Genomic DNA, 17445 nt, shown 5'->3' on the forward strand with positions numbered 1-17445 from the left:
CTTTTTAATGACTTTGTAGTATTCCACAGTATATGTGTAGCACATCTTCTTTATCCAATCCACTGCCGATGGGCATCTGGGCTGATTCTATGTCTTTGCTATTGTGAGTAGTGCTGTGGTGAATTTGTTGTGGTGGATATGTGAGTGCACGTGCCTTTTCAGTAGAACACTTTGTTTTCTTTTGGGTATATACTCAGTAATGGAATGGCTGGATCAAATGGTAGTTCCGTTTATGATCCTTGAGAAATCTCCAAACTGCTTTCCACAGTGACTCAGCTAATTTATATTCCCACCAGTGGTGTATAAGCATTCTCTTTTCTCTGCAGGCTTGCCAGCATCTGTTGTTTTTTTGACTTTTTATTAATAGCTATTTTGACTGGTGTGAGATGGCATTTTGTGGTTTTGATTTGCACTTCTCTGATGATTAGTGATGTGTGGAGCACTTAATTTTTTTGGCCCTTGAATGTCTTCTTTTGAGAAGTCTTCATGTCTTTTGTCCGTCTTTAATGGGGTTATTTAAACATGAAGTTAAAAATGAATCATCAGACATGCAGTATGAGTGTGAGAGCAGACAAGGTGTCCTGTAAATACTTTTGGAGAACTGAATTATACTCTGTGCATCCTGTATGTGTATGCATGTGTATTTTATGTCTGGAAAAGCCCTGTCACAGCCTGACTGATCCTCTTGTCTACCCCATTAGGTTGATCCAAAGCTGATCATGGACCAGGCTGACCGGGAAAGCAGCCGAGGGAAGAACACCTTTCTCTACCAGCTCCACAAACTGGTTGTGCTCGGCACCTGAGCGTGCCCATGGGTGGTCTCCAGCACACCCTCTGGAAGCCATGGAGGGCAGATTCCAGGGTCCCTCTGCACACTGACTTTCCTCTGTCTGGCATTACAATCTGTGCCCACTGCATCCGAAAGCCCTTTTCTTTCCTCCTCCTTTTCTCTTTGGGTGGTAGTCAGAGAATGGTGTTTTTGTTCAGGTGAGAACAATTGGAAAGTCTAGTCTTTTCTAGAAACAAAATCACTGTATTAAATATTTTGGGGAAAATTGTTCTGAAAGAAGACTGTTGGGATAAAGAGCCATATTTTGCATTAAACTTATTAAGGTAAAAATGAGTAGCTAACCTTAGATGTAAGGTTCCAGCATGTGCTTACATATTTTATTCTGTTACAGTGATTTAAACCAGGAGTACAAGAAAAAACTTAAAAAACATGTAGTATTTTCTGATTTTTTTTTTTTTCTGTGAGGGAAAATACCTTATTTTGGTAAGACTAAGTTGAGTTCTAGTTCTTTTTGTTTACATTTTGGAAATCAGAGATTACCTGGCCATAACTTATCTGTCTTAAAACAATAAAAGCATTAGATGAAATTTCTGTTTCTGACACTTTTTAGTCAGAGGAGGTTAAGATGTATTTAGTTCTAAAAAATCCGAATTTATAAAACTGACATAGGAATACAGACCTCTTTTAGAAGCTCAATGCACATCAGTCAGGATTTGGTCAGAAGAGCAGAGCTGTTGTAAATACAGCAGTGAAAGACGCCCTGAGCTCACACACATGAGAGGGAAGTTGCAGGATCAGAGAAATGCTCTGCTTAAACCGACTTGTCCCTGGTGGACAGTTTGAAGATTGTGAGGAAACAGGAGAAGCATGTGTGTAGGCATCAGCGTGGGATCATAAACAGGAACTCGTGTGGGCTCTTGGAAGCCTTCATATCTGGAAGAGCACTGGCGCTGTGCTGGGCCTCTGTGGGTTTGCTGGCCAGCAGCAGGAAGCTAGCAGATGCCAAGCGGGAGGACTGCCAAGCAGATGTGGTGACCAGGCAGCACTGTGCCTCTGTCACTGGGCCACTGTCCTGGCCTTCTGGGGAATGTGCTTCCCAGCCTTAGACAGGAGGCGGTCATACCAAGTTAACACACACACACAGAACTTTTGGAAGGTTTTGAGCACATCCAAGACTTAGTTCAGCTTTCAGGTGAAGTTTTTGCCCATCATCAGAAAGCCCTCTGGGGAAGGCAGCAGATGCTTTGATTAGATTTTCTCTTTGCTCTGCCGGCCTGTGAGTACTTCTTGATCCATGGTGCGCAAAGTTACTACGTGTGGCCTTAGCAGTAAGGGGCACTCACAACAGTCAAGCACTCCTTCTGTCTTCTGTTTGCTTTTTATTTATTTTATTTTTAAAATTTATTTATTTATTTTTGAGACAGAGTTTCGCTGTTGTTTCCCAGCCTGGAGTTCAATAGCATGATCTTGGCTCACCGTAACCTCTGCCTCCCGGGTTCAAGAGATTCTCCTGCCTCAGCCTCCTGAGTAGCTGGGATTACAGGTATGTGCCACTATGCCTGGCTAATTCTTTATTTTTAGTAGAGATGGGTTTCTCCATGTTGGTTAGGCTGCTCTTGAACTCGCAACCTCAGGTGATCTGCTTGCCTCAGCCTCCACAAGTGCTGGGATTACAGGCATGAGCTACCTCACCCAGCCTCTGTTTGCTTTTTAACCAAACTTAGTAAGTGGTTAAAAATTTAGGCCAGGTGCAGTAGCTCACACCTGTAAATCCTAGCACTTTAGGAAGCTGAGGTGGAAGGATTGTCTGAGCCCAGGAGTTTAAGCCTGCAGTCAGCTGTGATTGTATTCCTGCACTATAGCCTAGACAATAGAGCAAGACCCTGTCTCAAAAAAAAAAAAAAAAAAAATTGCCAGGCATGGTGGCTCACACCTGTAATCCCAGCACTTTGGGAGGCCAAGGTGAATGGATCATGAGGCCAGGAGTTTAAGATCAGCTTGGTCAAGATGGTGAAACCCTGTCTCTACTAAAAATACAAAAAATTAGCCAGGTGTGATGGTACACCCCTGTAATCCCAGCTACCTGGGAGGCTGAGGTGGAGAATTGCTTAAATCCAGGAGGTGGAGGTTGCAGTGAGCTGAGATAACGCCACTGCACTCCAGCCTGAGCAACAGAGCAAGACTCCGTCTCAAAAAAAAAAAAAAAAAAAAAAAAAAAAAATTTAAATTGTACCAAGAGGCTTGTTGAAAACAAGAACAGTAATACCCAACCCTCAAAGGAAACCATACTAACTCTTACCTGTATTTTTCTGGGATTGCTTTCATCTTGCCAAGGAATTTTTTTGTTCTGCTTTTTCATGATTGCCACCTTAATCATCCGCTGTTGAGCAGTGGATGAATATTGGCTCTGTTCACTGTTCTGCACTTTCTGTCCTGTCTCCCCGCACCGTCACACCAGTATCACGGGCCAGGTCAGTCATTGTGCTTTATAACATGGGTTTGTAGATAGTAAAGAAAATTATCTTCTGCAAAACCGGTGGTACCACTTTGATTGTATTGCCCTCCTTATCTATCTTTATCTAAGAGGGTACTTGCCTTGTTTTTCATTTGCAAAATTCTCCTCATATTTAAATATATTAACATTTTTAGTGTAATAATACATGCTGTGATGTAAAATTAAGACATTTGAAAGAGTCTCTGGCTGAGGTGGGCGGATCACAAGGTCAAGAGATCAAGACCATCCTGGCCATGATGAAACCCTGTCTCTACTAAAAATACAAAAATTAGCCAGGCGTGGTGGCATGTGCCTGTGGTCCCAGCTACTCGGGAGGCCGAGGCGGAAGAATCGCTCGGACCCAGGAGGCAAAGGTTGCAGTGAGCAGAGATTGTGCCATTGCACTCCAACCTGGTGACAGAGCAAGACTTTGTCTCAAAAAAAAAAAAAAAGAAGAGGGTCTCTAGTGAAGCCTCTCTCATGCCCATCTCGAGTGCTCCTCAGAGTAGTCATTTGATCCTGTATGCAGCCTGTCAGCACGTCGTGTTTCACACACTGTCACGGATGCTGAAGATCCACCCTGCTTGAGGCAGCCCAGGTTTCACTGCACTCAAGGAGCAGTGGGTAGAGGCAGATAGTGGTCAAATGCGTCAGGCAACTGTGAGACTGAGTCAGGCGGTGGGACAGGGGTGTGCACTCTGGTTTTTGCTTTGTGGGCCGTGTGGTTGCTGCTGCTGCTGTTCAGCTTTGCATTTGAAGCTCAGGAGTCGCCATAAACAAATGAGCAGGCCTGTGTTCCCGCAAAACTTGATTTATGAAAACAGGCATCAGACTTGAGCTTGGGTCTCAGAGGCTGACATAGCCTGGGGCTGTGTCCGTGTCCAAACCCCACAACTCCTTATAAATGTGACCATATTTGGGAAAAGGGTCTTTGCCAGTGTGACTGAGTTAAGGATCTCAAAATGGGGTGATCGTCTTGGGTTTAGGATGGGACTGAAGCCAATGAAAAATGTCCTGATAGAAGAGAAGGCTGATGAAGGCAGAGACTGAGATCACAGCCATGTGGCCGCAGCCATGGAGGACCTGGGCCTGACAGAGGCTGGGAAAGGCAAAGGCAGGCCAGTCTAGGCTAGGCTAGGCTCTCCCCAGTGCCTTTGGAGGGAATGTAGGCCTTGGACACCTTGCTGTGGGAATTCTGGCCTCCAGAACTGTGATAATCCATTTCTGTTCTAAGTCCCCAGTTTGTGGTTATGTGTCCTGGTGGCCTCAAGAAGTGAATACAACCAGTGTCTTCTGGGTCCTTACAGAGCTCCTCTCTTCATGTATGGACACAGGCCTCTTTTTTTTCACGAGTGGTTATATGCTGCAACCACACGCTCATCTCTACTGGGACTTTTCACTGTTTTTATGGATTGCACTGCTAGGTCCCTGCACAAAGAGGTGCCTCATTCTTTTTAAGTGCTTCATGGTTATATTTTATTAATGTTTCAGAATGAATGCCGCCCTTGCAACGGGTGTTTGGGTAGTTTCTAGTCTTACTATTACACATAGTGTTGCAGTGGATGTCCTGGTACACCTGTCATCTCACATGTGTATAAGTTATAAAATAAATTCCTAGGATTGGGATTGCTGGGTCAGAGGGCATTTAGTAAATCACTCAATTCCTAGATGTTGCTGCATCGCTCTCCGTGGAGCACACACTCCCTGCAGCAATATAGGACAGTCCATTCTAGAATCTCACCCTCCAAGTTAGGACAGTGTTGGACACTTAGGAGATGCCCTTTCTCTCTGGCAGATGAGTAGTCTTGAGTTTCTCCTCATCAGTGAGGTTGAGCACCCTCAGATGCTAAGGATCATTGGCTTCTCCTTGGATATAAACTCTGTATATCTGTTGCCAGGCTTTCTTTGTGTTAAAATTGATCTTGCCATGTAGTTTATGAATTTTTATGCCTTCTCAAAAAGTCTTCCGCCTAGTTTGAGATTATTAGAAATATCTGCTATATTTACTTCTAGTACTCTAATGGTTTGATTTTGTACATCACATTTATTGAGGTAAAATTTACATGTAAGGATTGCAAATGTTGCCCACTAAGTGTTCTTTCAGAAGTTCCATAGTTTTAGCTTTTATATTTTGGGCTATGATCCATTTCAAGTTTTATTTTTAATTTTTTTGGTTATTTTGTGTTTTGGGGGGGAGGGGGATCAATGGTGATGAGAGGTTGATTTGTTTTTCCATACATTCGTTGAGAAGAATATACTTTGACCCAACATTCAGTTACCTTGAAAACTATTTTAAAAATCAGTTGACCATCTATGGTTACAACTGGATTCTTTTGTGTTACCTTGGTTTATGTGTTTGTCCTTAAAACAGCATTGCCGTGCAATCTTGATTATTGCAGCTTAAAATGCGAAGTCTTGGGCCAGGGGCAGTGGCTCATGCCTGTAATCCCAGCACTTTGGTAGGCCGAGGCGGGTGGATTGCCATAGCTCAGGAGTTCACCACCAGCCTGGGCAACATGGTGAAACCCCATCTCTACTAAAATACAAAAATTAGCCATGCATATCAGTGTGCACCTGTAGTCCCAGCTGTTCTGAAGGCTGAGGGAGGAGAATTGCTTGAACCCAGGAGGCAGAGGTTGCAGTGAGCCCAGTTCACACTGCTGCACTCCAGCCTGGGCAACAGAGCGAGACTCGGTCTCAAAAAAAAAAAAAAGGTAAGTCTCGAAATAAGATTGTGGAAGTCCTCCAATTTTTTTTTTTTCCAAAATTGTTTTAATATTCTAGATCTTTACCTTGCCATATAAAGTTTGGGCTCAGACTGGGAATTTCTGTAAAACTGCTAGCTGGAATTCCAGTTGAGATTGTGTTGAGTCTGTGATTATTTGGAGACCACATCTTAAAAATTGATGAACAAGGTATCGTTCACCAGTTCACCATTTATTTAGTTCTTCTTTAATTTTTCTCACTACTGTTTTACTCCTAAGTATTTTGTATTTTTGTTGCTATTGTAAATGTTATTTTAAACAAAGTTAATTTTACAGTGAACATCAGTATATTCACCACCTACATTTTACCATTACCATCTTACTTGTTTATCACTTATTTATCACTTTCTCTGTTCTTCAATCCATCTTGTTTTTTGATGCATTTCAAAGTAAACTTCAAAGCATTACACTTCCCTTAAATGCTTTAGCATATATTAACCGCAGTGTTCATTTCCTTTTTTCTTTTTCTTTTTTTTGTGAAATGTATATGCAGTGAAATATGTAAATCTTAAGTGTGTCTGGTGAGTACTAGTGAATAGAACAAACTCTAAGATACAGGACATTATCATCACTTCAGAAAATTCCCTCATATCCCTTCCTAGGCAGCCTCTCACAGAGAAGCAGTCAGTTCTGAGTATTTTCTCCACAGATTAGTTTTGCCTGTTCTGGAACTTCAGTTAGCATATTATTTTTAGAAGTTGATTAACAGACCTTATTTTTTTAGGGCAGTTTTAGTTTTACAGAAAAACTGAGCATATAATATGGAGATTTCCCCTATACCTCTCTCTTCTCCACACAGTTCCCCTGTTATTAACATCTTATGTTAATGTGGTACATTTGTTAACAGTTGATGAACCAACATTGATACATTATTATTATTATTTTTAAGATGGGGTTTCACCACTATGGCCAAGCTGGTCTTGAATTCCTGACCTCAGGTGATCCACCCACCTCGGCCTCCCAGGGTGCTGGGATTACAGCTGTGAGCCACTGCGCCCGGCCGATACATTATTGTTAACTAAAGCACATAGTTTACATCTTCAGGGTTTACTCTCTGTTTTACCTTCTGTGGATTTTGACAGATGCCTGATGTCACATATCTACCATTACAGTATCATACAGAATAGTTTCATTGCCCTAAAAGTCTCCTGTGCGCCATCTGTTCGTCCTGCCCCCATTCCCTTCCCATTGGCCACCACTGATCTTTTTACTGTCTCCACAATTTTACCCTTTTCAGAATGACATACATTAATAGTTCAAATCATATAGTATGGAACCTTTTCAGACTGGTTTATTTCCCTTAGCAATGTGTATTTAAGGTTCCTCCATATCTTTTCAAGACTCAATAGCTCATTTTTATTGCTCAATAGTATTCTGGCAATAAAAATAATCAATGCTAATTGGCTACCTGCATTTATGGATGTTAATTGGCTACTTGTCTATTTCTAGTTTTTGACAATTTGAATAAATCTGCTATAAACATGTGTATGCACGTTTTTGTATAGACATTAGCTTTCGGCTCATTTGGGTAAATACCAAGGAATGCAATTGCGAGATCGTATGGTAAGAGTACGTTTAGCTTTGTAAGAGACTGTCATACTTTCTTCCAAAGGGGCTGTTTCATTTTGTATTCCCACCAGCAGTGGATGAGGGTTCCTTTAGCTTCGTGTCATCAGCGTTTACTGTGAGTGCTCTGGATGTTTGCCATCCTAATAGATGTGTAGTGGTATTTTATTATTGTTTTAATTTGCAGTTTCCAAATGACGCATGATGTTGAGCGACTTTTCATAGGATTATTTACCATTTGTAGATATTCTTTGATAGGTGTCTATTCAGATCTTTTGCCTATTTTAATTGGGTTGTTTGTTTCCTTCTTGTGGAGTTTTAGTTAAGAGTTCTTTGTATATTTTGAATGACAATCATCAGATTTTTTTCATATATTTTCTCCTAGTATGTGGCTTTTCATTCTCTTGCCTTTCACATAGCAGATGTTTTATTTATTTATTTATTTTTTTGAGACAGTCTCGCTCTGTGGCCCAGGCTGGAGTACACTGGCATGATCTTGGCTCACCGCAACCTCTGCCTCCAGGGTTCAAGCAGTTCTTCTGCCTCAGCCTCCCAAGTAGCTGGGATTACAGGTGCATGCCACCACATCCGGCTGTTTTTGTATTTTTAGTAGAGACGGGGTTTCACCATATTGGCCAGGCCAGGCCCGGCCCATCTTGAACTCCTGACCTCAAGTAGTTCTGCCTGTCTTAGCCTCCCAAAGTACTAGGATTACAGGTGTGAACCACCATGCCCAGCTGATATTTTTAATTTCAATAATTCCCAAGTTAACATTTTTTTCTTTTGGTCATGCTTTTGGTGGTACAACTAAAACCTTGTCAAATCCAAGGTCTCACAGGTCCTCTGTTTTCTTCTAGAAGTTTTATGGCTTGGCATTTTACATTTAGGTCTGTGATCCATTTTGAGTTAGTTTTGTAAAAGGTGTAAGGTCTGTGTCTAGATTGATTTTTCTGTATGTGGATGCCCAGTTGTTTCAGCACTATTTGTTGAATAGTCTGTATTTTCTCCATTGAATTGCCTTTTGCTCCTTTGTCAAAGATCAATTGACTGTATTTGTGTGGATATGTCTTTGGGGCCTCTGTTTTGTTCCATTTGTTTATTTTTCACCAATGCCACACTGTGTTGATTATGGTAGCTCTATAGTAAGTCTTGAAGTTGGGTAATGTTGATCTTACAACTGTCTTGTTCTTCAGTACTGTGTTGGCTATTCTGGGGCTTTTTACTCTCCATAAACATTGTGAAATCAGTTTAATATCACAAAATATTTTTGTTTGGATTCTGTTGAATCTGTAGATCACCTTAGGAAGAACTAACATCTTAATAATATTGGGTCTTCCTATCCAAGAACATAGAATATCTCTTCATTTCTGTAGATCTTTGGTATCTTTCATCAGAGTTTTGTGATTTTCTGCATATAAATCTTACACATCTTTTGTTGTATTTGTACCTAAATATTTCTCTTTTTTAGTGCTAATGCAAATGGTGCTATGTTTTAAATTTCAAATTTCAGTTGTTCATTGCTGAAATACAGGAAAGCAATTGACTTTTGCGTATTAACCTTGTATTCTGCAACTTTGCTATAATCGCTTATTCATTCCAGGAGGATTTTTCAAAATAGTTTCTTTGAGATTTTCTGCATAAACAAGCATATCGTCTGTGAACAAAGAGAGTTTTACCTTTTGTTTCTTTTTTCTTGTATTACCTGGGACTTCCAGAACAGTATAGACTAGGAGTGGTGAAAGGAGGTCTCCTTGCCTTGTTTCCGGCTTACGGGTAAAGATTTCGGTCATCCTTCATTGAGATTGAATATGATGTTAGCTGTGGGTTTTTCCTAAATGGCCTTTCTTATATTAAGGAAATTCCCTTTTCTGGTTTGCTGAGAGTTTTTAAAATCATGAGTGGGTTTTGGATTTTGTTGAATGCTTTTTTTTTGCATCTGTTGATACAATTATATGATTTTTCTTCTTTGGCCTTTCGGGTGTGATGGTTTACATTGATTTTTGGATGATGAAATGCCTTGCATAACTGGAGTAAGTCCCACTTGATTGTGGTGTATAATTTTTAAAAACTTCGTTGGCTTCTACTTGCTCATCTTTATGTTATTTGCCAATCTTTGTTGAAGATTGGGTCGAGGATTTTTACATCTAGGGTCATGAGAGATACTGATCTGTAATTTTCCTTTCTGGCAAAGTCTTTATCTGCTTTTGGTATTAGGGTAATAGTGACCTTCTAAAATGAATTTGAAAGTATTCCTTCTGCTTCTTTTTCTGGAAAGATCGTAGATAATTCATATCATTTTTCCCCCTAAATGTTTGATTGATTTCACAGTGAAACCATTTGGACCTAGTGTTTGTTTTCTTGGAAAGTTATTTAATATTGATTCAGTTTTTTAGTAGATGTAGGCCTATTCAGATGATCTGTTTCTCATTTCATAGATTATGTCTTTATGTTTAACTTTTGGAGGAGACATCAAACCGGCCATACCATTTTACATTCGCCCCAGCAGTGTCTCAGGATTTCTATTTATTTACAGCTTTGACAGCACTTCTTGGTTTCCCCTTTTTTTAAAAAAAAAAAAAAATTAAAGCCATTCTAATGGGTATGCATATCTTACTGTGGTTTTCATGTGCATTTCCCTAATCCCCAGTGATAATGATCGTCTTTCATGTTCTTGTTGGCTACTTGTGTGTCTTCTGCGGAGAAATATCTGTTCAAGTCCTGTGACTTTTTTTGTTTGTTTGTTTGAGGCAGGGTGTTACTCTGTCACCCAGGCTACAGTGCAGTGGCATAGTGGTAGCTCACTGCAGCCTCAGTCTCCCAGGCTCAAGTGATCCTCTCATCTCAGCCTCCAGAGTACCTAGGACCACTATGATGCACCACCATGATGGGCTAAATTTTTTGTTTTGTTTTGTTTTTTGTTTTTTATAGAAACCAGGTCTTACTGTGTTGCCCAGGCTGGTCTCAGACTCCTGAGCTCAAGCAATCTTCCTGCCTCAGCCTCTCTAAGTGCTGGGATTACAGGCGTGAGCCACCATACCTAGCCCCAGTGGCTATTTTTAAATTGAGTTGTCTTTTTGTTGAGTGATACAAGTGCTGTATGTATTCTGGGTATTATACTCTTATCTGATATGTGATTTACAGATATTTTCTCCCATTCTGTAAAGTGTCTTTTAAAAATTATTGATACACCCTTTGATGCACAAAAGTTTTTAATTTTGATGAAATCCAGTTCTTCTTTTGTTGCTCTTGCTTTTGGTGTTAATCCATTGCCAAATCCAGGTTCATGAAGGTTTACTCCTATGTTTTCCTCTAATAATTCTAATAGTTTTAATTTTTATATTAAGGCATTGATTCATTTTGTGTTAATTTTTGTATATGGGGTGAGGTAAGGATCCCAACTCCTTTTTTTTTTTTTTTTTGAGATGGAGTTTCATTCTGTCCAGGCTGGAGTGCAATGGGGTGATCTTGGCTCACTGCAACCTCCATCCTCCCGGGTTTAAGCAATTTTCCTCCCTCAGCCTCCAGCAGCTTGGATTACAGGCTTTTTTTTTAATAGAAATGGGATTTCTCCATATTGGTCAGGCTGGTCTCGAACTCCCGACCTCAGGTGGTCCGCCCACCTCAGACTCCCAAAGTTCTGGGATTATAGGCGTGAGCCACTATACCTGGCCAGGATCCCAACTTTTAGCTAGACTAAGAAACTGAAGTTGAAAATAATTAAAATCAGAAATTAAAGCAGGTACCTTACCACCAACCTTACAGAACTATTAAAAGGATTACAAGAGAATACTGTAAACAATTATACACTAACGAACTAGATAATCTAGGTGAATTAGACAAATTTCTAGAAACACGTAAATTATCCAAACTTACCCAAGAAGAAACAGAAGATCTCAAAAGACTTACAGCAAGGACAATAATTGAGTCAGTGATCAAAATTCTCCCACCAAAGTTCAGGAACAGACAGTCCCACCACCAGACGTTCTGTGAAACATTAAAGAATTTACTCCAGTCCTGTTCAAACTCTTCCAAAAAATGAACAGAAGGGACACTTCCTAACACATTCTATGAGGCCAGCACTACCATGATATCAAAGCCAAAGATACTGCAAGAAACCTGCATACCAATGTTTTTATGAATGTAAATTCACATATCCTTAGCAAAATGCTAGCAACCAAATCCAATAGCACATTCGAAGGATTATACACCACAGCCAAGTGGTGTGTGGTACCCTAAAGTCTGTACACTGTCACTCCAGCAGGGTGGGGCAGAATTCTGCCTCTCATCTCTTGATGTCCACCTTTAGAAACCCTTTCCTGCCAGGGGACAAGGAAGTATGTGGACGTCTGGGTGCTGGGACTTCCTGGAGTGTCCAGAACCAGTGCTAAGATGTTTGATTTCTTTCTTTTCTTTTTTTCTTGAGACAGAAACTTACTCTGTCACCCAGGCTGGAATGCAGTGGTGTGATCTCGACTCACTGCAGCCTCTGCCTTCCAGATTCAAGCAGTTCTCTGCCTCAGCCTCCTGAGCAGCTGGGATTATACGTGCTGGCCACCATGACCTGCTAATTTTTATATTTTTAGTAGAGACAGGTTTTCACCATCTTAGCCAGGCTGGTCTTGAACCCTTGATCTCATGATCCACCCGCCTCGGACTCCCAAAGTGCTGGGATTACAGACATGAGCCACCATGCCCAGCCACGATGTTTGATATCTAAACCACCAATGAGCATCTTTATTTGGCCTGATGCTTTTTCTTGATGGTAATAATGATGTTATAAAATTAGCAGTGAAGTTGTGGATGAGTGACTACCACAACTTTCTTTAGAGATTAACACTAGCCAGTGAGAAGAACTGAGTGGTGCAGAACCTGGTGTTTTTGAAGCCAGGTCCTTCACATTGTTTGCCTTCTTTAAAAAAAACCCAAAAAACAAAAACAGCTTTATTGAGATATAATTCATACAGCATAAAATTCACCCATTTAAAAGTGTCTGGTCCAGAGATTTTAGTATGTTCACGGAGTTCTGCAGCCATCTCCACAATCAACATGACAGCATATTCATCCCTTGAGAAAGAATCTCTGGAACAATTTGAGGTCTCCCTGCTCCACCCTTTCCCTGCCCCAGCTGCACCCTTGGCCTCAGGCAATCAGTTCTCTTTTTTGTCTTTGTATTTTGCCTGTTCTGTCTTTATACATGTGCCTGTTCGGGACGTTCTGCCCCTTGTAATTATATAATCGTTGATCAAAATCTCTCCCTGTTGCACCCCCTGCAACCGCCCAAGCTCTGGTAACCACCATTCTGCTCTGCTTTTGTTGGTTTTGTTTTGCCAAGGGGGTGGGAGGTGGTGGTCCACTGAGCCTCAGCTTGTCTCCTTGTCTTCAGCTCTGCTGAAGGGCACTTCACCACCTGTCCTTGGTACTTAGTGCAACCCTCTTTTGGCTTAGCGAGGAGATAGATACAGCCCCATTGTTGATATCATTCCTAGTTGGTAGAAAACACAAAATACAGCAGATAATGATAAAATGTATTATAGAAAATTGAAAAATTACATTGAATGGTGACATTGAAAACTGTTACAATTAACCTGGGGAAAAGTAAGCTTGACAGGAATAATCCTAAAACCACAGCCAGTGATAGTGGTTACTATCTAAAAATAGAGCAGCCATCTTTGTCATATTTGACCTAGGAAAATAATGGCTCCCAAAGATAATCCATACACAGAAGCTCTAACCAATAAAAACATAGGCAGAACTTGCCTCCCCAAAGCTTGTCTGGAAGAGAATTAACCCAATGAAAAATCTTTTAGGAAATTTTAAAAAGAAAATATAAAAAGCAGAAACTACTTTGTTTAGAAAATTGAACAAGGAAGTAAACTGACAGTACAATTCATTTAAGAAAATACTTTTTCAGTGAAAATTCATCATTGGTATAATACTGATTAATATGTTTTAAACTCACATTTCAAAACCAATCTTGCCTCCCCAACAGTCCTTTAGAGTCTTAACTCATTCCAGCTTTAACTCAAAAGTCCAAGTCCAGAATCTCATCTGAGACAAGGCAAATCCCTTCCACCTATGAGCCTGTAAAATAAAAAACAAGTTAGTTTGTTCCAAAACACAATGTGAGTATAGGCATTGGATAAATGCCCCCATTCCAAAAGGGAGAAATTGGTCAAAACAGGGGCTACAGGCTCCATGCAAGTCTGAAGCCCAGCAGGTCAGTCATTAAATTCTAAAGCTCTCAAATGATCTCCTTTTACTCCCATGTCTCACATCCCAGCCACACTGATGCAAAGGGTGGGCTCCCAAGGCCTTAGGCAGCTCTGCCCCTGTGGCTCTGCAGGGTACAGCACCTGTAGCTGCTTTCACAGCCTGGCATTGAGTGTCTGTGGCTTTTCCAGGCACATGGTACAACCTCTTGGTGGATCTGGCATTCTGGGGTCTGGAGGATGGGGGCTCTCTTCTCACAGCTCCACTAGGCAGTGTCTTAGTGGGGACTGTGTGGAGGCTCCAACCCCACATTTCCCCTTTGCACTGACTGCCCTAATAAGTTCTCTATGAGGGCTTCATCCCCACAGCACACCTCTGCCTGGACATGCAAGCATTTCCGTACATCTTCTGAAATCTAGGCAGAGGATCCCAAACCTCAATTCTTGACTCCTGTGCACCTGCAGCCTGCACAGAAGCCCAGGCACAGTTCTGCCTGGACGTCCAGGTGTTCCCATACATTGTCTGAAATCTAAGTGGAGACTCCCAACCCTCAACTCTTCCACTCACCGACAATACCCAACACCACGTGGAAGCCACTTGCATGGGACTTGCACCCTCTGAAACAATGGCCAGAGCTGTGCCTTGGTCCCTTGTAGCCATGGCTGGAGCTGGAGTGGCTGGGACACACGGTGCCATCGCCTGAGGCTGCACAGAGCAGTGGGGCCCTGGATCCAGCCCACGAAACCAATTTTCCCTCCTAGTCCTCCAGGCCTGTGATGAGAGGAGCTGCAGTGAAGGTCTCTGAAGTGCCTTGGAGGCGTTTTTCCCATTGTCTTGGCTTTTAACATTTGGCTTCTCTTCTGCAAATTTCTGCAGCCTTGACTTTTCCCCCAGGAAACTTCTTGTTACTGCATGTTCGGGCTGCAAAATGTCCAAACTTTTATGTTCTGCTTCCCTTTTAAATATAAGTTCTAGTTTTGGGTCATTTCTTTGTTTATGCAAATGAGTATAGGCTTTTAGAAGCAACCAGGCCACATCTTGCTACTTAGAAATTTCTTCCACCAGATACCCTAAATCACTTTTCTCAAATTCAGAGCTCCACAGATCTCTAGAGCAGGGGTACAGGGCTGCCAGTCTTTCTGCTAAAGCATAGCAAGAGTGACCTTTACTCCAGTTCCCAGTAAGTTCCTCATCTCCGTCTGAGACCACCTCTGCCTGGACTTTACTTTCCACATCACTATCAGCATTTTGGCCACAACCATTCAGCAATTCTCTAGGAAGTTCTAAACTCTGCATATTCCTGTTTTCTTCCGAAGCCTCCAAACTGTTCCAACCTCTGCCCATTACCCACTTCCATATTTTCAGGCATCTTTTTCACAATGCCCCACTTCTTTTGGTACCAGTTTTCTGTATTCATTCATTCTCATACTGCTCTAAAGTCATACCTGAGACTGGGTAATTTATGGATAATAAACGTTTAATTGGCCTGCAGTTATGCAGGCTGTAGAGGAAGCATGGCTAGGGAGGCCTCAGGAAACACAATCTTAGAGGAAGGGGAAGGGGAAGCAGATACAGTCTTCACATGGTGGAGCAGGAGAGAGAAGGTGAAGGGGGAGGTGCTGCATACTTTTAAACAACCAGATCTCATGAGAACTCACTATCACAAGAACAGCAAGGGGGAATCTGCCCCCATGATCCAATCACCTCCCACCAGGTCCCTCCTCCAACATTAGGGATTACAGTTCAACATGAGATTTGGGTGGGGACACACAGCCAAACTGTATCAGCAGGGTAGTGATTTTGGAGTCAGGATGCCTTGTAGATGGAGTTTCCTTATTTCGAATTGCTGCCTCTTCTTTCATTCTTCACCCTGCAGCCGTAAGTTTTTTTCTCAATGCACCTCTGAGCAGCAGCGGGTGTATGAGGCCTCCAGTCCAGCCTGGACATGCACCTGCGGATGTCCCATGAGCTTTATCTGTAGCCAGAATCATTGGCTAAGCCCAACGTAGATACGGCAGGAAAGTCATATGCTGCTATCAGTCGACACCGAAAAGGCATTCATTTGAGGTTTAGCACCCATTCTTAACTTAAAAGAAGAAATGTAACATGTAAAATGCAAGTAGGAAAAAGCTACAGTAGTTTTCGCATTTGTGGAGGGCTAGGATTATAAAATGGTTGTCCTGCAAGGCAAAACTGCAGAGCAAACTTAATGAGAAGCGGCTGCTCCACCTGTGAAGCAGAACAGTAAAAACTCCCACTGCTTGTTACTGGTTTCAGATGTGTAGAGAAATGAAAGGAGCAGTTAATTTAGCACACTGTGATTTGAAACATTGGGATTAAAGCATTTGTCTCTTTGTAAAGGCCCGTCAGTGGCAGTTTGAGCAGCACTTGGCTCCACTCCTCATGCTACAACTTCTGCTTCTGGCCGGGCATCTTCTCTTGGCCCTGGTGAGCGGAGCTGCCGTGCTGCTTTCTAGTTGGATCAGCTTTCAACATTTTATCCTTCGCACGTCCAGCGTTGCAAAATATCTCCCAGAGTTCTTTGACGTGAGGTTTTTTTGCTGGCATCACACCCCTTGTCTGTCTACATGCTTCTCATTGCAACTGATTGCTCATTGTGAGGGTTAGTGTTGAGTGTCAGTGTTAATTGGATTGAAGGATTGGTGCAAAATATTGTTCCTGGGTGTGTCTGTGAGGGTGTTGCCAAAGGAGATTAAGATTTGAATCAGTGGACTGGGAGAGGCAGACCCACCCTCGGTCTGCATAGGCACTGTCTAATCAGCTGCCAGCATGTTTGAATAAAGCAGGCAGAAGAAAGTGGAGTGAGAGACTTACTGAGTCTTCCCGTCTTCATCTTTCTCCCATGTTGGATGCTCCCAGTTCTGCAGCTTTTTGGCTCTTGGACTTACTGGTGGTTTGCTAGGGGCTTTTTGGCCTTTGGTCACAGACAAGGCTGCACTGCTGGTCTCCCTGCTTTCGAGGTTTTGGGAGTTGGATTGGCTTCCTTGCTCCTCAGCTTGCACACAGCCTGCTGTGCGACTGCACCTTGTGATCATGTGAGTCAGATCTCCTAATAACCCGCCTTCATATACACATACATCCTATTAGTTCTGTCCCTTTAGAGCACCCTAATACACTCATTTATGTGGACAGGCCGCCCCCTCTCAGCCTCTCTGACTGCACCCCTGGGGCCCCTGGTCAGCAGTAACGTCCGTGTTCCCTCCCTCAGCTGTTTGCTCTGTGACCTCACTGAGGTCTGATTGGAATGTCACTTCCAAGGCTATCGCATTTCACTTCTTTGCTGCATTTTCACCTTTGTGGGCTGGTTCCCTCTTTCCATTTTCCTAAACTGTCGTGTGGGCTTATCACTGGGAGGCAAGGAGGTGTTAAACTTTTCTGTGTGAGCTGAATAGTGAGTGCTCAGTGGCCAGTTTCTGATGGGCTTTGAAAGAAGTGACGGGATGGGTTACAGAGCACAATGTGCACCTGTGGTTTGCACGTTTGTGGGTTGAAGAGTTGGCAGCGTGGTTTGCTGTTCATGTGGTTTCTCAGGGTTGTATGCCAGGGTCACCGGTACTTGAATGGTGCTGTTGTGGGGTCAATGTTCCTCAAGTATGGTA

At 42.2% G+C, this 17445-nt stretch overlaps 1 protein-coding gene across 2 annotated transcripts in view; it reads left to right on the forward strand.

Annotated features, from left to right (window-relative positions):
- Positions 1 to 2012, forward strand: part of TDRD9 (tudor domain containing 9) — a 134227-nt gene extending 132215 nt beyond the window's left edge. For both annotated transcript variants that reach the window (XM_074394372.1, XM_074394373.1), the window contains one exon: positions 702 to 2012. In XM_074394372.1, the coding sequence (XP_074250473.1) occupies positions 702 to 803 (102 nt within the window). In that variant the 3' untranslated portion in view covers positions 804 to 2012. The remainder of the gene's footprint in view (positions 1 to 701) is intronic.
- The last annotated feature ends 15433 nt before the right edge of the window (positions 2013 to 17445 follow it).

The sequence above is a fragment of the Saimiri boliviensis genome, chromosome 2, assembly GCF_048565385.1.
Source record: "Saimiri boliviensis isolate mSaiBol1 chromosome 2, mSaiBol1.pri, whole genome shotgun sequence".
In the NCBI taxonomy this organism is placed as follows: Eukaryota; Metazoa; Chordata; class Mammalia; order Primates; family Cebidae; genus Saimiri; species Saimiri boliviensis.